This window comes from Antennarius striatus, chromosome 16 (assembly GCF_040054535.1).
Source record: "Antennarius striatus isolate MH-2024 chromosome 16, ASM4005453v1, whole genome shotgun sequence".
Classification (NCBI taxonomy): domain Eukaryota; kingdom Metazoa; phylum Chordata; class Actinopteri; order Lophiiformes; family Antennariidae; genus Antennarius; species Antennarius striatus.
Genome location: NC_090791.1, coordinates 4,888,129 through 4,913,130, shown reverse-complemented (window position 1 = coordinate 4,913,130; position 25,002 = coordinate 4,888,129). Strand labels below are relative to the sequence as shown.

The 25,002-nt window shown below is 44.1% G+C and overlaps 2 protein-coding genes across 3 annotated transcripts; both read right to left on the bottom strand.

Moving 5' to 3' along the window:
* Nucleotides 1-1,291: 1,291 nt before the first annotated feature.
* si:dkey-43p13.5 (homeobox protein unc-4 homolog) lies at nt 1,292-3,026 on the bottom strand. Its single transcript, XM_068337671.1, has 3 exons — nt 2,691-3,026; nt 2,254-2,411; nt 1,292-1,782 (listed from the first exon to the last, which is right to left on the bottom strand). The coding sequence occupies exons 1-3, from the start codon at nt 2,923-2,925 to the stop codon at nt 1,360-1,362; spliced, it is 816 nt and encodes a 271-aa protein (XP_068193772.1). The 5' UTR covers nt 2,926-3,026; the 3' UTR covers nt 1,292-1,359.
* Nucleotides 3,027-9,341: 6,315 nt separating this feature from the next.
* Nucleotides 9,342-23,010, bottom strand: ints1 (integrator complex subunit 1). Of its 2 annotated transcripts, none has more exons than XM_068337307.1 (48): nt 22,895-23,010; nt 22,497-22,609; nt 22,114-22,404; nt 21,796-21,992; nt 21,378-21,515; nt 21,148-21,307; nt 20,955-21,060; nt 20,699-20,885; nt 20,463-20,608; nt 20,234-20,375; nt 19,968-20,144; nt 19,767-19,875; nt 19,566-19,686; nt 19,417-19,494; nt 19,169-19,326; nt 18,995-19,091; nt 18,826-18,917; nt 18,672-18,732; nt 18,391-18,588; nt 18,171-18,300; nt 17,714-17,893; nt 17,436-17,585; nt 17,174-17,353; nt 16,991-17,095; nt 16,730-16,897; nt 16,531-16,642; nt 16,297-16,455; nt 16,070-16,216; nt 15,896-15,994; nt 15,635-15,759; nt 15,267-15,521; nt 15,028-15,190; nt 14,819-14,950; nt 14,510-14,678; nt 13,900-14,023; nt 13,696-13,811; nt 13,518-13,605; nt 13,151-13,401; nt 12,026-12,155; nt 11,759-11,892; nt 11,490-11,682; nt 11,277-11,401; nt 11,089-11,198; nt 10,853-10,966; nt 10,704-10,774; nt 10,515-10,606; nt 10,325-10,434; nt 9,342-10,256 (listed from the first exon to the last, which is right to left on the bottom strand). In XM_068337307.1, the coding sequence occupies exons 2-48, from the start codon at nt 22,549-22,551 to the stop codon at nt 10,144-10,146; spliced, it is 6,558 nt and encodes a 2,185-aa protein (XP_068193408.1). In that variant the 5' UTR covers nt 22,552-22,609; nt 22,895-23,010; the 3' UTR covers nt 9,342-10,143. The 2 variants fall into 2 exon arrangements, with proteins under 2 accessions (XP_068193408.1, XP_068193409.1); XM_068337308.1 differs by having other exon boundaries at nt 22,981-23,005.
* Nucleotides 23,011-25,002: the final 1,992 nt, after the last annotated feature.

The following is a 25,002-nucleotide window of genomic DNA, read 5'->3' as shown; positions in this document are numbered from 1 at the left end:
ATGGGAGTGAAATAAAACTCAAGCAAAAGTTACAAAATCCAATCACGACTCATTTATGGGGGGGTTTGAGTTTATGTGAACACTAGTAATTATTTCATCCAACGATTCCTTAGATAAATCTCAGATGTTGATTGTTTGTCGCAACAGTCATCATCATCATCAGGCAGGTTACACAACAAACAAACAAACAAACAAACAAATAATGGGAGTCCAGTAAAGAGGAATAGTCCTCCACGGGTTGAACACATCTCGTCATGTCACCCTTCCTACCTGGGAACATCTTCATGCCCAGAAGGGGGCAGCTGCGTCCCGCTGCACCGCCGGAGGGGCTCCTCAAGCAGACGGTGCTTGAATAAAGTGTGGCAACACTTATTATGTAAGAAAACAAACCGTGAAAATAAAAATGTCCAAACTATAAAATGTGAACATACAGTATAAACACCTTTACCTGTGATCTAATGCAGTTATTATTTGTTACACCTCTGTATTATAAGGAAATAAACAGACACAACTTTTTAAAAAACATTAAATTGTACTTATATAACATTGTTTGTTTTGAATTAGTTTCCTCTTATTCTGTTGAATTTGGTTTTGACTGAAAAAAGATGAAAATAGATGAATTTAATAACAGGAAAAAATGTGTTACGCCCCATCCAGCCCTTTTCAGACCTGTCTGGGTCAACCCATAGGCCACCGTTGTCTATTTAGAGCAGATTTGTCAGTTTTACACATGTTGTACATGTAAAACAAATTGTATACATTAGGTTATATTATTTATCCCTCAACTAACTTTTCTGTACATATGTGTTACTTGAATCTTCATCCCTTTGCGTGGACACACTCTTTGTGATTTCATTTTAAAGCTATGTCCATTGTTTCCTGTGAGGACGTGCGGCTGCTTGCAGACATCCTGCCTGTCTGTGAACGCAACCACAGAGGTCAGGGATGAGCTTTCCTGCAGTGAAATCATGTAGGAGTTATTTTACTGTATCCTCTTTCAGCTGTGCCCTGATGGATTGGTGCGATAACCTGGTAGTGTTCACCATTTGTCACTTGGGGCCCCGACGAGAAGTCTGCGCCGTTCATTTAGTGTCGACAGCTACACATAAGTAACGCTCACCGTTTAGTTCAAATGATGCACGGAAAAGTTTTTATACGATGATAAATGATATGCACAGAAAATTAAAATTGGATCAGAAAGTTTTGTTTCAATAAAAAACACCTAGGAAATGTGAATTATTACAAGCTTTTTATTCTGTAAGAAATATTTGATTAAAATGATGGATAAAAAATAAAGATCCTCATCCCAAACAGTGGCACACTGATTTTTCTTTGTGCAAACAGGAAAAAGGAAAACTATCAGTCATTATGTTTGGCATCAGCTTCCTGTGTTTGTGACTGCAGGTCACCTCCTGACACCTTTGTAGTGCCGTGGATCTCGGCCTCGTGCTCTCTGGCTTTGGCCCTCAGCTTGGCGATGCTGCAGGATCGGAGCTCCTCTGAGCTTGGCCCCTCTGGACACTCCCAGTTCCCCGACCCCGAGGTTACGGCCTGCGAATGCACGACGAGGGTAGAGCTGGGAGTTTTTGTCCATGGATAGTTTCCCTGTTCACACTGTCGTCTTCTGCAGTGCTCATCGTCAGAACTTTGCGTCTGCCGTCTTAAACTCCGGCTGACTTTCTCACAAGATTCATCATCGTCTCTGTTTCCAAACGATCCTGCAAGTTGACTCTGGAGCTTGAGCTGTCGCCTCATTTTGGCACGGCGGTTTTGAAACCAAACCTGGAAACAAATGGAGTGCAGAATGAAAATTTAGTAAAAAAAAAAAGATCTGAAAATATAAATAAACCTTTAATTATATTTAGACTATATATATTGTTCAACTGGCGTCTCATCCAAAGTGTAATCTGCCTCTTGCCCGCTGGAATAGGCTTCAGCAACACCAGCAACCCGTATTCCATATATATATATAATTTTTAAAAAAAATTATTTATATATAAAGGTAAAATCATTTGAAAAATGAAAAAACAGAATAATTATGTGCAAAAGTAAATGCTAATTTTTCCCTTTTTCATCTGATTTCAGTGAAACCACACTACAAGTTTTCTCTAAAATAATACCTTTACCAAATAACACTCAGAGGAAATGCACACTTGATTTGAATTATTTTTGATTATAAAGTGTCACCACACATATCGCTGGTCATGGTGGACCAGCGGGACTAATGAGAGTGACTTCCAACGTGCCAAGTACCTGCACTCTGGCTTCGATGAGGTCCAGTCTGACGGCCAGGGCTTCCCGCATGAAGATATCTGGGTAGTGGGTGGTCTCGAAGGCCTTCTCCAGCTCCTCCAGCTGCCAGCTGCTGTAGTTGGCCCTGGCACGACGCTGCTTCACTGGCCTCTGTTCATCTGGAAAGCACAGCACAAGCCCCAATTACACAGTCGCCAATGGATGAGAACAAACTAATGGTTCTAGATTGGATAATTAGCACAGCATTCATTAGGCCCATGAAAACTGCTCCGTAATTGATTGTTAGTTACGAGCTGTTAGCTAATCTTTTGTAAACATTTGCACCGCAATCAGATGGTGCTCTCTGACCATCTTAGAGATCACAGGTCCAGTCAAGCTGCACCGCTCCAACGAGTCCTAAATCCCTTTTCCCTACAGCAGCAGCAGTTTAAACTCACCTGTGCTCCCCACCAGCGGCCCAATCCCAACCCTCTGCGTGGCCAGAAGCAGAGCTTCCTTGCACGGCTCCGGCTGCAGATAATTCCTCAAGGACTCGTAGCTGATGAAAGGCCCCGGGATCAGGATCTGAGGTTGAGAGCCCAGCCTGGCCGGGAAGGCGGGGAAAAAGTGAGCCGCCGGTGAATGGAAAACCGCAGGCAGGAGCGTAGATACCAGCTGCCTCGGGCCAAACATGTCCAAGTTATTAAGAGTCTGATATGAAGTGTCTGTCGGCTGAAAAATGCCAGGTTGACTCCGGTAGGGATGCTGGTGGATTGGTGAAATATGTCCAAATGTCCAGAGTCCAAAAGAACCAATTAAACGATTATGAATGTCCAGTAGATGAATCCTCCTGGTTTGGTGGTCCTGCTGAACGCGGCTGAGGCGCTGGATGCAGGTATCAGGTGTTGCCTGGAGAGTAAAGGTGAGATCTGAGGAGTGGAAGTGGTCTCACCTTAGCTTTTCTGCTCCTTTCCTCCACACCTCTTCCCCCCCACACCCTCCTCTCTTGGTCACATGACCTCCAAACACACAGCAGGGCTTGGATGGCACACAGGTGAAAATCCACCCTGTGATTCATCTCTCAGTATTACTCCATCAGTGTTTGTTCCATTCATCATTACCCATATGTCCTGAAATCTGATGATAGGGTATGTTTCTCTGAGAATTTCCCAGCTGCAGTTGCAACAGCTTCGGTTACTGATATTTCAATTATTGTTGATGGATGTCGAGCTCAGCGGGTGGAACTTTAAAGTTGTTGTTTTTTTTTTTCTTTTTTAGGTGCCTTAAAGATCCGCATAGCTCATACCTGACCGGTTTAACAGCAGTGAAATAGAATATGAACAAATCACTGCGAAGAAGACATAAAGAAAACGCTCATTCCTCTGGGATGATGAGAAGCACGGAGGCAGCAGACCTTAAACGCTTCCAGGATGAATGCACCCCCCCTGCCCCCAACAGCAAAGTGACAAATCTGAGAGCTCATTTTCTTCATGCTTAAGTCCTTCCTAGCAATCCCATGTTTATGCCATTGTTCAATTAATTTAATTACTTTTTTATTATACATTTATGTTTTACTTTCCACATTACTGAGACGAGCTCTGTTAGAAAGTCTGCCTTAACTTAAGAGGTATTAGCAGCGTCTACACACAAATCGCTTTACACTTATAACCATCATGAAACATCGAAGGTACGCCTTAACACTAAACCTTGAAGTCATTAATGAACTTTTAAAATCTTGTAAAAGATTTCAGTTATAGAACCATAAATTATGTTTGTAACAAAAGATCAAGAAGGTAAAATGAACTGCATACCTCAGCACAGCAAAGAAAAGCAGACGATCAGTTCTTACTTGTTGAACTTATTTGTGGCACTTCTTTGTTTCGAATGTCACAGGAATGAAAAAATGTTAAGTAGTGAGAAGCTGCAGGTGAAGCCAGTCACCGTCTTCTACTTCTGTTTAACATTCATGTCGTAGATGTCTCTCATTCACCGTCGCACTGACAGAAGTCAGTGTTGTCCAACGCTTACTGGATTTTTCCATCTCAGATCAAGGCGCGCACATCAACGCATTACAGAGAAGACAGGAAGATTATTAACACTTCTTTCTCTGAGCAAGGCAGGTGCAGCTTAGTGATGATGGATCCCCGATGAGACGATCGTCGGGACCAACTCTGTGAATCAAACACAGGTATGTCAATCAATCCAAAGATACATATCACCCAAAAACACGTCCAGCGAGCTGCGTCCAGCCATCGCTGTTGTCACCACTGCCTCGGAGGGCTTTGATCGACGGGCTTTGATCGACGGGCGTCCCCCTTTCGGGAGGCAGCGGATCAGAGCCGAGGTGAGTCACGGGATGGTCATTCCTCTGCAAGCAGCGACGGCTGCAGCCCCCTCACCTGTGGCCCTTTCATCTGCACCTGTTCAAACAGTCAGTCAAAGGCTTCTGCGGTCGCTGAACAGGTCGGCATTAAGGCATTTCTTTAAAGCTTAGAGTCACGCCGAAAGTGAAAGATAGCTAGAGGAACTGATGTCTTTCTTTAAAATGAATGAAAAGATTCACCCACTTCACACTTGTTAGTATTATTGCCTTCAAAATACGCAAGATTGGTAAAATAAGTTAAAAATCGTCGCATAAATTCTTTAGGTTCTATATTACCCTTATGTAGGCTTAGACAGGAAGGTGGATTGTATAACCATCCATCCATCCGTCCACTTTTAGCACCATTTATCCATCGCATGCCTTGTGGAAAGGTCCAAGATGTTCTCCATCTCATGTCAAGATGATTTAAAACAACTTTCAGAAGTTCTTTTGGTTAATGCGTGAATTTTGTGTGTGTGTGTGTGTGGGGGGGGGGGGGCTGCAAGGGTTGAAGGACATTTTTTTCCTGGGTTTGCAACTTCTGTGGAGAAAAGCAAAATAGATTAAAAGTGTCTCGTCTGAGCTGTGGCTAAATAAACACTGTGTGTGGCAGGACTGATGATTGAATAGTCGTCTCCATTTGTCCCTGGCACCCAGGTAGTCACAGGGATTTCTCCTCTGTTTGAAAGTAGACCCCCTCCTCCCATGCCCTCAAACTACTGTTTGTCTACGCCTGGGTCCTTTAATGCCCATTGATCCAGATAATCAGGGACAAAATTGGTTAAAAACCAGTGGGGGAAGTTCTGACAGTAGCTGCTCAAAAGATCTGCTTGAGGATAATTGAGGAAGGCATTAAGGAAACAATAGTAATGGCTAATGCCAGGTCTTATCGGTCTCTCATGTATTTTGAGCTCCCTGGATGGCAAGGCGACACTGGAGATCCGGAGCTGAAATGGCAATCGTCAAATAATTAGGAGACGTTCAACGGCTGGGACAGACGGTGCATTATCCAGGGTTTAGCAAGCCACCGATGGGAAGCCCTTCAGATTGCTTTGAACGGACGTGTTTGAGCTTGCAAAAAAAAAAAAGAGCGAGAAAAGTCTGAAATTCCCTTAAATTTGGTTGTTTTTGGATCTCAGATGATTGAATGATTATTAAATCAGAAAATACTTTAAGTGTTTTTTTCCAAAAATTCTGTTTTTAGTGACTGGGAAAAAAAAAAGAGTCACTTTGTGACATCACAACCAGCTTGATGGCCGATTACATTCCATTATGAGGTAGGATAAGGTACACAGGTGAATGCAGGAGCTTAGACTTGTTTATATATTAAAGTTTATAGTTTAAACCTGCTTTCAGCACATGTTCTTTTTAGTTTAAACGGAGAAAGTTTTTCTTTGCACTTTGACAAGATCTGCATTCACACATTTCCTAAAGATTCCGTACACAAGGACCCACCAAGAATGCTGTAGTATGTATGCCACGCCAGTAGTTGGCAATGTACAATTTCTGGGCTGCAAAATTTTTAGGAGTCGTTATAGAATCCTTTTACATATTGAAGTCATGGCATTTTAAAAAAAATTTAGTCTTTAACATTCAAAGTTTTGCATTTTCGTGTCTAGAAAATGCCGTTTGCATGTAAACGGACCAACCAAAAAAGGCAACAAAAGTTTATTCCATAATGGAAAAATGTTTGTCATGTGAATGGCCTCTTGGAGTCTTCCACATAACTTCTGTTGAAAATCAGCACACGTAATTAGAAATAATAAAATTAGAAAGTTTTTCAGTATCTGAAACTGAAAATGTTTTAATCCTGAAGTAACAGATTTTTTTGGCCACTTGGGGGCAGCAGAAACAACATATAATCACAATACTAACTTATCTATGGAGAATATTTACATATCCATTAGATATGTAACAACACTGACATTCATTTACAGATATATTTCTGATGGGGTGTAAAATGTAAATCTAATAGTTACCTTCTTTAGCTTTGTACTTGATGTCAACCAATTCCTGGGGGAGGTCATTGACTCTTAAGCTATTAAATGCTAGTTACTGCAAAAAACAGTGACAAAAATCCTTAAAAATAAGTGTAACCATTAAATGATCTGTTCATCTGACATGTAGAGAGGAGAAAAAAATCTTTCCCTCGAGTGGAATTCGGTGCAGAAAAACACTTTAAATGTGAGGAAATTTGGATTAAATGACGGAGCCCATTTGCCCCCTCTTCCCTCCATAGACATGGCTGAAGTGGATTAACTGTCACACCCTGCCCTTGGTGCGATAAGATACCATCTAACATAATGGAGATCATGAACGCTGCGCATTATTATTCTCTCTCATCCTCTACAATGACACTTAGGCTCATAAAACAAGAGTTCTGCCAAATGTCAGGCAAAGATGGATGATTATCAGCCCTGCTGTCATGGGAATAGATCTATCTGGCATAATTTGCAGGCTGGATCAGCAAATGAGCACAGATAAGATCAATATTTAATGAAATTGTAAGTGAAGCTTAAGGGTTGTCACTTATGCAAGCTGTTAATGACATGTCACATTATTGTACTTGTCAGACTGGGTCAATCTTAACTCCAATTACTAGCTTCATTCCTTTTTAATTCATTAGGAATGTTGAATCATTTCAGCCATCCACTTCTGTGCAAACACACCCCGTTGCACTCTGTGACTATGTATTTTAGCGACAACTGCTTGCACAAATTTGGAGCTAAAAATCTATTAATGGGAGTGTGGCTTAGTGTGATTCAATCAACACACCTAAAACATGTTTTCAACTCAGAAGAAAAGTGTATGTCATGGCTGAGGAGGCCCCTATGCTTGGTGCCTCACTCTCCCTGGTAATAGTATCCCACAGTGAGCGGGCTGATTGTTTTAGTCGTGGATCAACGGCCATGGGATAAACCTGAGAGCCCAGCCTGCTTTTCATGTCAAAACCTTCAAGGGAAAGCAGTCACAATCCAAGAGCAATCACACTTGAGACATCAAAGTGCCAGGGAGAAGAGAGGCGAGAGACGGTCCACATTTTTTCCACGCAAGCCAAATGCAACTCAAGCGTGGAGGAAGAGGAGATGATCTAAGGCCGGGGTGCCACTGAGAGGAAGACGGAGAGCAGACAGATGTGCGTGGGCAGGTAGCGGCACATCGGGGCCCCTCCTGTAGCTGAGAGAGACACGAGAAGCCCCTGTCGGCCGCATTCCTGTTTACTTCTCCTTCATTGTCCACTCTCATGTGTAGGAAGATCTGCCATGGTCCTGGACTACCAGGCAGTGAATTCCTTTAAATCTGTGCTCAAAGTCATCAGACTGTTTACTGAAGTCAAGGCCCAAACAAAGGTGTTAAAAGTGAAAGACCTCCAAAATTAGGGGGGTTGTCATCTAAAACCTCTGTCCAAGAAGTGACATTAAAAAAAATTCAATCTTGATTTATCCCAACCTTCTAGCAAAGCAGTTCCAAATCTCTAGATCAGGCCACGGGGTCAAAAGATAAACTATGCATCAGAAATATTTCACAATAAAATTTTTCAGAATAAAAGCTTTTATTCTAAAATATTTGGTCTGTAAACTATAATTTATCTCATTTGCAGAAGTTTAGAGGTCGAATCTTAGCTGGTATTGCTGAACACTCAGATAGCACCCCCCCCCCCAAAAAAAACCCCCAAAAACCACACACACACACACTCACCCAATAATTATACACTATTAATGTTTAGAAACCACATGGACAAATAAGCGGTTAGCTCTTAGCAGCTGCATTCGGTTGCATGGCGTGAAGAATAACTGCAGAGGTAGTTAACCTGTCAGTGGTTCGTCAGACTATTCAGTAACTAACCCCCCACCCCCCCCTCACCTGTCATTCATCTCTGTTCCGCCTCACCGCAGCTCAGCCAATAGGAAGCTGGCGCCCGACCAAGTGCCTGCTCTGCCGCGGCTTGAGTAGCAGCTTGATTGATAACCATAAACAGAGCTTTCGGCTAGTTATTGGACACCACACAGGTGCAATTAAGACATCAGACGAGGCCAGCAGGGGCGGGGCAGCAGGTATGATGCATGCTGGGTAACGCATGATTGAGTCTGGAGTGAATAAATATCAATCTAAAGAGATTTTGAAGCTGTCACGAGTGTGTTGTTGTTAGCTTTATGTTGTGTGGTTACGACCTGCCAGCTGGCGCAGTGTTGTGACGTCACATCACATCGTTACTGTGTCCGGAAATGTGGTTTTATCATTCACCTGTTGTGCTACGTTTAATTACCTTGATCTACAGTGGTAAAAAGCAGCTTTAACCTGCTTTCAGCTCCGCGTCCCTTCAGTGAATGGCTGTTATTTGTGATTCCACTGACCCGCCGATGTGGAAATGTCTCACCCTCACACTGAGGGCTCCTTAATCACGCCGTAGCTTCATCTTCACGTCCTCCGGTGTAACACAACACCAGCAGCGGTCTGTGCAGCAGAACGGCCGACCCTCACCGCGCCTTCAAAGCGCCCTCTGGTCTGTGTGATTGAACAATTACCGCCATGCTTAATTTACGATCAATGACAAGTTCCACTTTCAGTTTACCGGCATTCCTACGTGTGGTTCAGGTCATTCCTTTGAGACGTTTCCTGGAAAGTAGTAGTTCTTTACGGTCCTTTTGAATAACACACTTTTAATGCATTTTCAAACATTGTCACTTTAAATCATTGTCTCAATATTGTGATTATGAAAATCTTATTGGACGATTAACTAGTGTGAGCTGACGGTGGGAGGCGTCAGCTCACCTCCCAGCCACTGCCGAGGCACCCTTGAGCAAGGTGCCGTCCCCCTTACAAGCTGCTCTATTGGGGCGCACTCCAGGAAGCTGCTGCCCGTCACTCTGCCTCCCAATGTACAGCTTGATGTTGTGTTGTGTTGTGTTTGTATACTAACTGCATGATTACAGGCCCCTTTGTGTGCTGTGGTTGTTTCAGGGGCCTGTACATACATAGTGTGAAAAACTAACACAAAAAATGTAACAAACACCTGAGTGACAAATGTAATTTCCCCTAGGGGATCAATAAAGTGTATCTTCTTCTTCTTCTTCTAACGTCAGCATTTATTTGAGTTAATAAATGACATGCTACTTGGAATACCTCATTGTTTTAATTAACATCTGGCATTTTATCAGGGTCCACTGACTTTATTACAATAGCCAAAACAATAGAATACAAATAAATGTGTTGTTAATACACATTGTTGACTCTGTGTCCAATTGTGTGTTCAGTGTCATCAGTTAAAAACAACTTGAACCCTTTGAGAATGAATTTAGCCTCTAATTGTCACTTGTGACAATAATGGAGTTTACAGTTTCAATCATCACATGTTCGACCCATTTGGAGGGAATTTTAATGCCTTCTTTGAAGCCACTAAATGATTACCAGCCACCAACTCACTGCAGGATCCTTTAATCTGTTGTGATCAAATTAGAACAACGTTTGAAGGCAGGAACAAATAATCTAGTTCTGGAACACAGAAAATGAACAGCATCAACATTCATGTGTGGAGATATGTGTTTTTGTTATGCTGCTTCCATGTGGAGGACCTTCAGGGATTCTGCAATCATGGAGCTGGTGTCGATTTGGCCGTAGATGCCCACTAAAAAGGCCTTGTGAAGCAAGATGTCTGCGTGTTCTGCAGGAGAGAAAAGGGGTTTATAACAGGGACGCCTCACCAGATCAGCCTAGTCAGGAACATCTTACCTTGACACAGAAGCACATATTCTGGGAGATTCCTGAGTGCGGTCTGGATCACGTCGAAGTTACCGCTGCCCATGCAGTACATAAAAGTTGGGAGGAAGTCTTTTGCCAGGCTGCAATGGACAAGCACGGTTAATACGCCGTGATAAAATAAGGTCATGATGTAGACAGAGGAGGACAGATTCTTGCGTACCCTGGATTATTCTGGATGCAGCGCAGGGCCAGGTTGAAAGCCATGTTCCGACACAACTCTTCAGAGGAAGCCATGAGTCTCTGCAGATCATTCTACAAGCAGCGACACAAAGCGGCAGTTGACGCATCACAACGCTGACAAGCTACTACACTTGACCTCTTTGTTTGCTTGTGGTTTTTTATGACTCACGATGAAGTACTGGATGATCTCCGGGCTCCTCCTTGACTTCTCATCCACCTCTGTCAACACTTCCAACACATCTGCAGTCGACGGGGGGGAGCGACATGTTATTCATTACGACTGGATTTTTGTGTGTGAGATTGGTGGCGGTGAATTACCTTCGACTGCCTCTCCTCTCGACATCTTTTTCAGGTACGCCGCCATGTCAGAGGCGCTCAGTGAAACCGAGGCAGATATGTTGACAAGAGGCAGAGAACCAGTGGCTAAGTCGTCTGGTAGAAAGGAAAAATAAATGACGATTTCAAACGGTAGTATGCAAGAAAAGAATACAATGCTCTTTGGGTTTAACATCCAGTTACAAAAATGAAAGAATCTGAGCTGTGTGTGTGTTTACCATCCCTCTCTTCTGGTGCAACCTCTGCAGAGGGCCTCTTCACTGGTAAAGTGAGTCCAGCCAGCAGAGACTTCAGCTGAACCAGGTCTGGGTTTTCTGCACACAGAACCCTGGCAGGCGCAAAAAGCAAGATCACACTGGTCACAGATCCGTCAAACAAAAGGATATCTTTGACGCTTTGCACTTACTGCAAGATGTCGGAGTGTTTCTGTAAGTAGGGAATGGCGGCTGCTGCGTCGTGGGTGATGTACTTTTGTGTGAACTGCAAAAACTTGTTGATGAAGACCAGCGGAGAACGGGTCCTCTGGAAGTTCTGCACGCAAAAAGAAACATGCAGAATAAAATAGGTTGAGTATGTTGTCGATCCTACAGGACAAGATTCGACCGAGTGATCGGCTCACCTGCAGGACCTTCATGAAGGACAGAAGGCAGTCTTGAAGCGCCTCCCGGTGGTCGCTGTGGAAAACGAGCGGCTGAAGCAGCTCAAGGGTAGCGAGCACGTTGCTGAAGAAAGTCATGTGGTTTTGTTGTCGAAACTCCTGCATGTTTAGGTGGATGCGACCGTGCAACAGCCCCGCGATCATTGGCAGGTGTCTGGAATAAAGGAAGAGCCGGTCAGCAGGTTGAACCATTATCTATAGCAGTTGCTAATCTAGGATTTTTTTCCCACCTGAGCAAAAGGACAGGGTGTGACACGGCCAGCTTCCTACAGGCCAGGTTGGCGTCAGAAACACGGTTCTCCACGGACTTTGAATCTCCGACATCGGCAAGCAGCGTGACCAGACGATGCACCAGGACATCGAGCTGGGGAAAAAATACATGGAGTAAGGAAATACTGTCCTGTAAGGAGGCTTTACAATAAAAAAAACACAAACTTTGGGAACATTCAAAGAAAACAACTTTTAGAAAAGGTGAGTCATTGGGAAAACGTCGCTACCTTGCAGCTGCTCCCATACGCGGCCCCCCCACTGCTGAAGGTGTCTTCGGGCAGGGTGACGTGTTGGACCACCTCAGGAAAGTGCAGGTAGATCTGCAGTAGCAAGCTCTGGCATCTCTTGCTCATCGCACTGAGAGAGGACAGATGAGATTATACCACCATTGCTATGAAACTTTCTTATTGGTTTAGAATACGATTCAAGAACTGTGAGTAAAAAGTGTCCCAGAAAAACTACCTGGAGTTTAATCAAACTGAGTTCCTTCAGTGAAGCATGTTTCTGTCTGTATGATTTACCCACACTGATAGAGCATCAATAGCTTAACCAAACTCTGACTCGCTTCATAAACCCTCTGTCAGATTATACACTCTACTACTAATGTCTAAGAGCTAAGCAAATCAGAGCGACCTTGACTGAGAGCAACGCTTCTGCTCATTGTTCATTAGTGGCTGTGTAATTGGAATAAACACCATCCTGTCTGACAGCGAGGTTTCACAAGCAGAAAGCTCAACGTATAATCAAGTGTTTATTCAACACAAGGCCACAACTGTTCCCTTTTAACGTGTTTTTATCCAGCTGTATGTTCGCAAGCAGCCGTTTTTAAACAGACAGCTTAGCCGCACTTAAAATACTGTAATTCGGAAGCTAATTTTGTTTGACCTTGGCCCAAGTTTCCTCATTAATGTGGTTTAATAACCGGAGACATGTGAATGAAAGGAGAGTTTGCCTCCACAAAGAGTTGCACCCTGATCTCTGACAGCTAAGTCAGAGCAGGAATTCACAACACAGGCAAGTTTAGAGCTTCAGCCTTAATCCTCTTGGCTTCATTATAACACACTGAGCTTTTAAAGAGATCACAGCGCAGACGACTTCTGCTGGTTTTAATTTCACACCAATAGACCTAATTATCGAGTTTTCCCTGGTCCAGGGCGTTGTGGCTGACAGAGGAAGTGTAAAAAGTTGGTCTGCACTGGGAAGGAAAATTTGGGGCTTATCATTACACCTTAGAGGGAAAACAGAAATTTCATAGTTGGGCTCATAATAAAAAATAAAACTTTATCAAATACATTGGCTTAGCAAGTATTAATCTTATAGAATAAAAACGTGACTAGCATTAGACAGCTTACCTGTCCTCCCATTTCTTCGTACAGTTAATGAGGTATTCCGAGAGTTTCTTGATGTTCTCCAGATCTCCGTTGCAGTAGGAGTGAAGGAGAGGCAGTCTGGACTGGATCAGGGAGCAGGAGGCCTGGTCCAGGCCGCTCGAGTCGTCGTAAGGCGAGTCGCGACTGTTGAGCTCTGACTCGGACAGGATCAGGTCGACCAGGCTGATGAGCTCCTCTGAGCTGAGTCGCAGCACAAACTTCTCCGTTTTCTTCTGTTCGGACAGAAAGAGAAGCGAAAGATCGATCAGCTTCAGCAGATTCCATTTCTTCCGGCATTGCTTGCATCAGAAACACAAGAGCGAATTTGACTGAGGACTTTTCATCTTACTTGAGGGATCTTCTGGTCGCGTCCCTGCCAGATTCGCGGGATGTGGCTGCACGCCCACAGGAAATCCAGGGCTGACGATGGGTCGAGTCTGAAAAATGTACATCGCACTTATAATGATGTTACCAACCTTCTCATTCACTTCACTGTTCACTAAGTCGAACAAAATCGATGTGTGTACTTGTAGTCTCTGCGTTTGCTGAAAAGAGCTCTGATACACTGCAGGAGGGTGGACCAGTTTGATTGGTGCGTGAGCAAGGCCAGCAGATACGGTCGGTAGGCGGGGGTCCCTCGCACCTGAAAACAAGAGAGAAGCTGCATTAGAAGCGGCGAGCGAACACTCCCCCCAGCGTGATGAGGCAGGATAAGGTGCAGCTCGTGTTACCTTGTTGAGGGTGAACAGTAGCTTCTGCTGGAGGTCCGGACAAACTGAAGTGACCTCGGGGTCGAGACGTTCCAGCCAATCCACCAGCAGCCCAGAGCTCAGTCCTGATTTGGTCACCTCGGAGCTGCAGGAAAAGGTGGAAGCGAAAGGTTACGCCTGGGGAGATGTGTTCATTCCCTGCAGTGTAAATATTGTAAAATACAGCAAGGAGGAAACAAACGCTCAAGCGTTTTATGAAATTCCTCATATTGTAGTCGACCTTTGGAGAAGACTTCACACACACCAAATGAGCTTTTACCTTTCTTTGTCTGCCTCAGCGGCGGTACTCAGCTTTGGTCGACTGCGGTTGTGGATTGGATTGGATTGGACTCAGCATCATAAAATGTTTCATGATTTTTACAGGAAGTGAAATATGCTGAGCTAACATGAAACTGCAAAACAAAATAAATCTTCCTAAACCAAATGCAACAACGCTTTCCGATCACAAGGCCTAGGATGGCAAGCGCCATTTACCTATTAGTCACAAGGAGCTACGTTTGTCGTTTAGTCCTGTCAAACGCGAATGTTTTTTGCATGACTTGAGAGGGAAATAGAAATTGTGCTCGCTCACTTGTTTGAATCCACTTCCTTTTTCACAGCTCGCTCTTCGCTTTCCTGAAGCAAGAGAGAAATCACCGTGGCGACGGGGCCGGCTGTGCCGTTCTGTGTTCCGACAGTCATTAACAGAGACAGCAGTTCCTCCAAATACGGCGACCGGACCTCCAGCAGCCCTTGCAAAACTGGAAGACATGAAAAACAGCAGGCTCTGTTGTGTGTCTTTATGTAACAACACTGACAAACACAAGTCGTAGAATGGAGTTTCAATCAACCAATGACCGAACACAAAATTCAAAGACAAATTCCATGACTCCACTACTACCTTTTCCAATGAGCTCTGCTTCCGCATTGCATCTCTCTCCGGCTTTCAACATCGCAATCACAGCTCTCAGCGGTACTTCAGTATCTCTGTGATACGCCAAAGCCTCAGCCATGTGGAGGAAACCCGTCCGCACTGCAGAGAACAGAAACTCATCACCGACCGATTGGATGAAATGATCGAGTCCACATCTGAAAAGGTTGTTTGCTCACCGTCACTGTGCTGCCTGTGTTTGTGAGAGTTCTGGCCAGCAAAGGATTTGAGGAGGCTCTTAAGGGGTCCCGGCTCCAAGGTCGGGTTGTCTAACCAGATAAACATCTCATGGACGACCTTGAGGAAGAGCGAGGAGAAAGCGATGTCCTGGGACACAAGACGCTAGAAAAAACAGACAAATCAAATTTTTAAACTTTTATGAATCAACACAGTTAAGAACCGACCGGCTGAGCCTTACCTGATAGAGGTGAAGTTGGCGCATGAGGGGACAGGACAAGGCGTGGCTGCGGTGCATCGACATGATGATGGTGCCCGCGTGATTGGAGGTGACCAGGGCCGCCATGGCCTGCAAGAGACGAAACGCCAGCCCGCCTTGCTGTATCTGTCCTTGCTTGGCCCTCATCAGCTCTTTAGCGAGGGCCTGCTGCAAGGCCAGAGAGAGCTGGCTGGGAGGGGGCCCCGGCCAGCGAGGGTCCACCTTCAAGGGGAATATCTGGGAAGACAAAAGCAACGGGTGAGTCAACAGCTTGGGATAAAGAAAGACTTTTTTGTTAAAACGTGTTTCTTTCAAAAATGTAAATGGGAGAGAGAGGGAGGACATCCCACCTGTAGCAACATGCCAGTGAGGTCATCCTCCGGCCCAACTGGAGGAAGCTGATTGGCTGTTCTCATCTTCATGCTGCTGTGGGACATTTCTACTGTAACTTTGGCCTTACTTGTTTCAGCCGAATCTGAGAGGATGGTAAAGTCAGGACAAGGACAGCTTAACATTAAATAACCACCACGTAAGTATTAAAAATATTAAATATTAAAAATATTTTATAATAACTAAGTCAATCTTCTGTGTAATGTAATGGAGTCACCAACCTCTGTCTGGAGGAAGAGAGGAGCTCAGTAATGAATGGAAAGTGTGCCCCCCGGTGGCACCTCGCTCATGCTGCACTTCAACCAGGTGGGCCATGTAATCTGTTACAGAATAAATTTGTTATTATCGATACTTAATCTTGAAATCTTAAACCTGGCTTAAACCTGATCGCTCACGTTTGTCCATGATGTTCTGTTCAAGAGACTGTGGGTCGTGGGAGACAGCCTGGTCCAGGTACTGCAGCAGTTTGCTCATGCTGGACACCGGAATGCCAAAGGACTGAACAAACAGCAACAGCTGCTGCGGTTCCAGGTCTTGCAGTGCTAAATGCAAATGTACATTTTTCCCTTAAAATACAAAAACATGTTGATATTGCAATCAATAGATAGATTTGTACACTAACCTGCGTCAACCAGACGAGAAACTTCAGACCGGATCATTCTCAATTTCAACCAATCGGGCAGAAGAAGGGCTTCTTCTGAGGTGTCGACTAGGAAGGCAGTGGGTAGGGGTTTCTTGTCCGGAAACCAAATGTCCAAAAGAGTGTAGAAATCACTCTCTCCTGTGGGAAGAGACAATTGCAATCATGTTCTTGTAGCGCCTTGAGCGTCAAAAACGTCAAATGAGCAACAACAACCTTTGGGTGGCCCCAGAGTCAACAGGATGACCATAGCATGGACGACGAGAATATGCATCGTAGCAGTCTCTCCTGTGGTCCAACGCAGGAACACCTGGTCCTGAGATTCAGACTGAAAAGAAGGAAAAAAAGCATAAAAATTCCTCCCCTTCCATTCTCAAACAAACCAACAAGCAGACATGCACCGAACTGTCCTCACCCAGCTGTAAAGATCTTCTCCCTCTTTGGTCTTCCTCATCCTCCTGATGTATGCAGAGAAGATGGTGAGGAAAGCACTGAGCACGGCGTCAGACTCTGGCCTGCAGGAATGTTTGCAGAACAAACTGTTCATGATGGTGGAACGCTCCACGATCAGCCGGGCGACGTCCTGCAGAGGGCGAGATGAGAAGAGATTCATGTCAGCACAAACAAAAAAAAAAGTTAAAATGCTCTAGCGAGAGGAGCGATGTGCCGTGATTACCAAGGCCAGGTCGTTGTGAGAAGCCTGCTCCTCCACCGGTGCATGCTGGGATAGGTAGATGAGGTAGGCACTGATCGTCTGTGGATCCGTCTCCATGTGGATAGCCTTCAAGAAAACGAGCAGAAACTTCAATCACCTGCTCAAAAATCCTTGCAGAAGGTTTCTTTACATCCCCAGACTTACCTGCTGCAGGGCGGTGGATGTCATGCCTCTCACGCTGTCGAACAAAGGGAGCTTTGGGAGGTCTTGCAGCAGCCACTGGTATCCTGGCAACAGCTCAGTGTCAACTGAGTCTTCATCCATGGGCTGGTCGCGCTCTTCTCCATCTTTCAAGCCCCCTTCAGTCAGCACCAAAGACAGACCCTACACAAGAATATACGGTTTGAATGGAACCTTTTTTCACAGCTGCCAGAGGAACTGTATTTGTCCCCCTCCAATGTGGTACCTTCATGGCCAGAACTCTCGATGCCACCTGGGAAGAGCTGAGACGACGCAGGAAGTAGTCCAACACTTCACAAGTCGTCTGTTCGTCAGCTTTAGGGCCTAGCAAAAGATCCTGGAGGCGTCCAAGAAGCTGTCTTTGCTTTTGTTGTCTCTAAAAAGAAGAGAAGTAATTCAGCATGTTAATTTGAAATAAAAACCTGTTGCAACAACAATACATCAATGTCAAGCCAACGTTTCAGTAACTGCCAACACTAACGTCTGGTGTTCTCATCTACATACTTGTCTCCTCTTGGCTTTCTGCTCTTTGCTCTCTCCCTCTTCATCATCCTCTATTGGTAAGGAGTCGTCAGCAGCGTCGTGCAGAAGGAATTCACACAGGCACTGCACCGGCAGCACATCCAAGGACCCCTCGCTGGATTGGACCAAATCAGCCAACCACGGCATGGACTGAGAGGAGGCCTACCAAGAATTCAAAAAGGCTCCACAGTTAAAGGATTCACGTTGGAGACAAAAACCTAATCCCGCTGCAAATTCCTCATTTTCTCTATTCTTCTGACTGATGTTTCTAAGCAAAGCTTGATGAAACGACAGCATCAAATTTCCAATCCAATCCATTTTATTTATATAGCATAAATTTGCGAGGAAAAGATTCAGAACAGTGATTTGTTGGACATGCGCAGCAGAAAGATGCTAAATTACGTTCTGGGCAGGTGATTAACGTGCACACAGTCACTACCTGTCTCTGGATGATGTCGAGGAGGAAGTCCGGGTTGCGGCTGCGGCAGAGGAGGTGTCCCAGACGAAGGGACTGGTTGAGGGTCTTGACCTGCTCCTGGACCTGAGGAGGAGGCCGACGAGTAGAACCCCTGAACACAAACCCAGACTGTGAGTCCATTTTATCGAGCCTTTGAATGTTGGAGTGCAAAATGAGATAATTCCACTGTTGGGTCTCTTACTGCGGATCCAGACTGGTGAGCTGCGACAGCAGCAGGCTGTTGCTCTCTGTGATGGTCTGTTTGGTGGATGCTGCTGCCAGGTGGCTCTCAAAGGCCAGGATCTCCTGTTTCTCCCTCTGGGAGATTTGCAGCTCCCTGTTGATCATCTCTGTCTTTCTGTCCTCGTCAGCAACGGTGCACGGGGGGTAGGTGTAGTTACTGTGGAGGGATGCAGACATGTGCGTTAGTCCGGTCTTTTGTTTCTTGGAATTATTTTAACTTGTAAGATCACTGTCTCTTACTTCGTCATGACCATCTCCATGAGCATTTTAAGTGTAGGATAGCCATCCCAGGCAGCCAGACCTAGAAGAAGGAGAACATGTGGGACACTAACGTAAAGGAAAATATTTTATAGGATATGTGTGTTCATACAACCAAGAAAACAGAAAGTTGTACCTATTTTGTGAGGATTAAATGCAACTACAACAAGCAGCAGCAACCAAGCCTTCCAATACAGTGTGGATATTGCCAAATTTGGCGGTTGGTACCTAAAATATGAACAGTCATTTGTTATTTTAGCAAAAAAAAAAAAAAAAAAGCTTTTAAAAGTCAGCAAAGACAGTACCCTGCTGGCAGCTGGATGTTCTCTGGGTGGTGGTATGTACACAAGTTGAGCACCGCATCAATGAGTTGGATCCTTTCCACTTTCAGGACCTCTAGGTCTGTTTCAAAAGGAACGATCAGCCAAAATATGTGACGATATCTTTAAATGATTTAAGTTAATTAGATCCTCACACACCGTCAGACTGAACTCCTGCAGCTCTCTTAACCAAGTGATCTGCCAGTTCCATGGCGTCAGCCGGGCCCAGGGGCAGATCACGCGACAGCCCAATGACCAAGATGCGCATCAGCGTGTCCTCCAGCAGGGGCACCTCTGAGCAGAGGCGAAGGAAAAAACTGAGGATTGAAAACAAGCGCAGCTTTTTTAAAGTGGCAATCACGAGAGTCACAAGGAGAAGAAAGAAAAGAATGGTGAGGTGAACTCACTTCCTGTCGCTCTCTGGAGGCCAGTTGTCCCACTTGTAATACGTCTCTGGTTGCTCGGTGAAAAGCACTTTGTGAAGGCTGTGGCAAAAAACAGGATGAGTTTTACACACATTGGAGAATCACATCATCACATGCGTGCAGTTACCAACCAGTGAACGTAGTCTTTTGCACCGACTTTGCTGATGGTGGGAACCACGGTGTGAAGCCACCACACAGCGTCTCTCTGGATGGAAGCTATTTGATTCTGGAATGACCTCAGGACTTCTAGATCTGAAATGAACCCGACGTGCTGAGAAATCGTGCAGTTGTGTGGTTAATAAACAACACTCTAACAAATCTGCAGCACTCACTCTTCTTCTCTCCTTTGTCCCACGCGATGCCGGCTTCTTTCACCTGAGCGGTGATACCCAACATCATGGAAACAGTCAGCAAATCCGTCACCTGGATGACAAAACGCTCCTGTGGAAAGGATAAGGGTAGACAGTTGAAAGCCAAGTGTGAGCACATGAGGCTTAAGACGAAATGACTGAGAGGTTGTTCAAGATGCTTACTTTGAACTCCATGTCAACATAGGTGGCCTCCTTTCTCTCCTGCATTAAACCAAAGCAGAAAGACTGGAAGTTTATCTCATGCTTGGTCTGTTTGATGATTTCTCTTAGCAAAGCTCGGGAGGCCCTGAGGTAATCGTCCTTATTGGTCAGCAGGTCCTGGAACACCATCGCCAAAAACTGTGGACACAAAGGAAGGCGGGTTATGTTCATCTTGAGAAAAGAACAGGATTGAAGACGAGTAAATTCAAATCTTAACATCCTTTGACCTTTGGTGCCTGCTCTGAGCTGTGCTGTAGCACCGTGTGGAGGACCTGCATGTTGTTGGGATTCCTAGCGTTCGACAGCTCGTTGAAGATCACCAGCTTCACCATTGTGCCCAGATTGTCTCTGTGTGCGTTGAGCAGCTCTCTGGAGAATCAGTTGCAAAAGCACCAGTCAGGTTAAGTCACTGCTTATTTAGTTAATTCAGCAGTTAAAGTAAGACGTTACACAAACCTGACACATAGCATGTAGTGATTGAGGAGGACTTTGGGTTTGAGTCGAATCTTTATCAGGTTGGAAATCACTTCCATGTCGTCTGCCCCGTGAGAGTTACAGTTCATGCACAAAGACATGAGGAGGTCTTGAGCTGGTCGAGTCAACTGTAGAGATACAACAGCAAAGACAATTAATGCTCAATAATAACTGGGATTTTTATATGAATGCTCTCTTCCAGACCATTTGTCTCTCACCTTTGGGTTCTGGAGCCACATCTCAAGCCTCTGCACAGCCATAAGTCGAGCCTCTTTGTAGCCACATGTGGCCGTGAGAAGACGCAGCAGGTTCCGGGACACGTTGTCCATCGGCTGCCTGCGGTTCAACTGATCCCTGAGGACGTCGAGCACATAGTCCTCCACGCTCTCTGCCAGTTCTTCGTACCTGCAGCATTGCAACGGTTAACACAAAAGACAGGATCTTCCAGGAGCTCCATAATTTACATCTTCATACCTCGGCATGACCTGCCCGTCGTCCTCGGGGCTGAGTTTCTCCTCGGCTATTAGCAGTTCGGTCTGGCTGTCATCTTCATCAGGGGTTGAGGGATGAGGGCTGCTCCCTAAAAATTATGCGCGTTAACCAATCAGAAGCTCTTTTCTGCAGCAGCAATCCCTAAACCCAAAAGATCAGTATGCTTTGTCCGCACCTGCACTGAGATCTCCACTGGAGCGGGCGGTGTCGGCCTGCAGCAGCATGCTCTTAGGGGGCATCTTAGTCCCAAAAGCAGTTTGGATGTTGTCAACAAAATTCTTGCAGTGAGAACTGTCAACCCAAATTCTTTCCCCGAGAGAGTCCTCAATGTAAACCTGAAATGACAGTTTAGAATTAGTTCCTACAATCACAAATAATAAAACAACACAATGGGGATATTCTCACTTTTACAAAGATCTCTGGCCAGTTCTCGTCCTCCTCGTAGGCTGCCATCAGTAGATTGCAAGCAAGAACAGACACGAGGCTGTTCCCCTTGGCTTTAAAGTTGATGGAAGCATCCCGACGCAGGAGGCTGCACAGGGCCTGGATATGAATTAAAAATTCAATCCAATTCTTTAAAGACAATTTTTTAGTCATGCAATTGTAAAACAAAAGTCTTGTAAAGAGGTCAGGATTCATGATTCATGAATATTCAGTCATCGAAGGATTTCAAGTTCAGAATGGATTTCAGGAATAAATCACTAATTAGATATATTTGGACTGAATAATTTATCAGAGGTTTTAAAATATGCACTGCAAAAAATAAAAAATGACACATGGCCCTTTAAGCAGTTCTTATTTTCTTCTGGGTTCAAATATTTACCTCAATAATTCCTTCCGTAGCAAAAACATTGGGTTTGATTTTGGCCAGGAACATAAGACTGAGATACAGGGTTATGTCAGGCTTGGCTCGGTTCATCTTCAGTTGCTTTACCGCTCCACATAGCAGCCCCTCGATGCGATCATCATTTCCTTCCGACTCTGCAGCTTCAATCTCATCCAGCAACACGGATGGTGACACTACAATAAAAAATAAATGAATAACAGGCGTTTTCCATGAATATACAGCACACATTTATAGAGTCACATTATATATATATATATATATATATATATACACACATATATATATATTTTTAACCTTCAATAGGTACAACTGATGGCTCCTTGATTGAGGGTGATATTGCTCTCTTGTCCACAGCTGCTACATCTGCCAGTCGTCCCAGTGCACTGACCGGAGGGGTGGTGGATAGTTTGGGCCGTTTGGTGAGGCTGGACAGCCCCGATGAGGAAGGCAGCGTGGATGTGTTCTCTCTCTTACGGTCAGCAGGTAAACCTGTGGACGCTGGTTTCAGGAGCACAGCGGGGGCTTTGGGCTCCCCACCCTGGCTTTTGGATCCCAGAGCAATGAAGTCACCTGGTGGAGGATGACCTGGGAAAATGGATGTCACAGGATGTTTGTTTCTTTGTTTTTTTTATCTTAGTGAGTTAGATTAGAAAACAACATTGGGGTTTCCATCATACCTGATGATTTGGCAGAACTGGGACGCCTGATGGTTGTGGGCTTTGGACGATTCATTGCGATCAACAATCAAATTCACAAGTTAAGCGGGAGGCATTAGCAAGATAAGGGTAATCTGTGTGGGGGCAACACGGAGAAACAAGATAGGCGTTTGTGACGTAATATATTAAGATGATAGCTAACATGACAGATAAAGAGCTATTTGAGAAACTGGGAAGTAATAAAACACCATGTTTAGTTAATTATATCTGTCCATCAAAATGGGATAACTGCTAGGCGAGGCTAAGGACTTCATTAAGCTACATTGGTAGCTGCTAGCCTCTCTTATTAGCATATTAGCACATTGACTAATAACGTCAACTGGTCAGAAAAATGAACAGCTTAAATCAAAGGGACTCACGTATTTATTATGCTTCATAAAACTGGTGGTATTTAGTCCGAACAACGCACTTCACACAATAAATGACGTTTGCCGACTCAAACTACCTTCCAGCGGTCAGCCATGAGAGCTTCTTCTTCTTCTGGATATAGTTGGTGTTGCAAAACAGTATAAGACTCCGTACCGCCCCCTAGCCTGGTGCCAGGTACTGTCCTCGTAAACAGTCAATTCATCGATGCCCTCATCAAATCTGGAGATGCATGCCTCGCAGCATCACTCCAGAAAAACAAGTCCTTGATCCTTATGCTCTTTTTTAATTATATACACGGCTAATAAAGGAGCATTTTATGTTTGAAAATTTTCAAATACATATAACTCCTCGTGTGTGCCTTTACGATTTAAGGGATTGCAGTTGCTTGATATGACCATCAGGGGGCAGTAAGTCCATAGCATCAAGTCAGACACTCTATCTATCTATCTATCTATCTATCTATCTATCTATCTATCTATCTATCTATCTATCTATCTATCTATCTATCTATCTATCTATCTATCTATCTATCTATCTATCTATCTATCTATCTATCTATCTATCTATCTATCTATCTATCTGTCTGTCTGTCTGTCTATTATTATATTCTGCAATTTGTCGTCCATCATTATAATACTCAATGTCGAGTTAAACGCATTAAAGAAAGTGATTAAAATCCGATTACGCACTTAAAGATTTCCAAAGTTAAAGTTTCAATTCGACAGAGCTGCAGTTAGCCAAGTCGGCCACTAGAGGGTATTTGAGTTTCTTAGCACTGTTGCTCTAAGCAAGAGAATCTCTGAGTCTGAGAAAGTAATTTTTTCTTTTTGCCACCATCAGAAGGTATTATGTCATCTTATATTATCCACCAAATGTATGCACTTTTGTAATTTCATTGCTGCAAGAGATGTGAAACACAAGTTTTGTACAGAAACATAAATAGAAGAACATCATGAATGTAGTGTTTATTCTGTAGATAATTTTCACGAATAAAGATGAGTCATTCAGAGGACACTGACATTCAGAGTACACAGTAACAGTAAATTTAACACAAGATGGCAGCAGCATTCATTCAGCTTAAATCAACTATTATTGATATAAAGAAATGGCAGTCAGTACCTTGACCAATAATGATTTCTTTTGATTCTTAAACATAACAAAACAACAACCTCTAAGAAAATGACTGTCGACTATGAATACAGTTTTGTGAGGCATCACGCACATGACAAAAGTAGCAAAATCACAAAAAAGTACAATTTTAATATAACTGTTCACATTGCAAAACAGAAAACGAAAAAAGCCATCAAGAACCTTGGCCTCAAGGCTCAACCACTATCAGGTCAAATCCCAAAGGAAAGAAGATACACATGTTTCCAGTCTTATGTCATCTGAAAAGTTTGTGACAGTGAGTCACTTATTCAAGTGATGTGGACACAAGATTTCCTGACAAATAAAAGTCAGCAATTATTCATCTTGACGACTGTTTTCACTCTGTAAATACGCCAATGCCTCCAGGAAAACAAAGGTTCCACATCAAAGCTTTCCCTTTCCTTGATAACCTCCAGCTTACCTCACTGAAGAGATAATGTTTTCACCAGAGTTCACTTGGTTGGTCTGTTTTTTTGAACAGCATTACAGATGAAAAACTCCATGATGGATTTTCATGACAGTTGGCAGGAGGGTTTGGACATGTGACAGGGGAGACCCCATTAAGTTTGGAAGTGGATCTGGAAAAAGAGACAAATCCAGGAATGTTCGCCTCCACTAAAATTTCAAGATCGCACTTTTTTCACTATTTCTGCCCTTAGTTGAGATTGTAGGAAAGAACCCATTACATCTGAGAGACTAAATGGATGAATGGGGCAGATTCGGCCCTATTTTGCAGGATTCTGTGCCTGTTTATACATAAACTAGTTTTACAGGTTTCGTAGACAGGACAGGTGCTAAGGACAAAAAAATTTAACACTGGAGGACGCAATAGTCAGCAAAACTTCTTTAATAGGTTAAGTTCATAATTTAAATTAGGTAATAATTTAACTTAAAGAGCCTGCTGAACTTAAACTTTAATTTTCCTAACCAGTTTTCTGTGTATAGAATT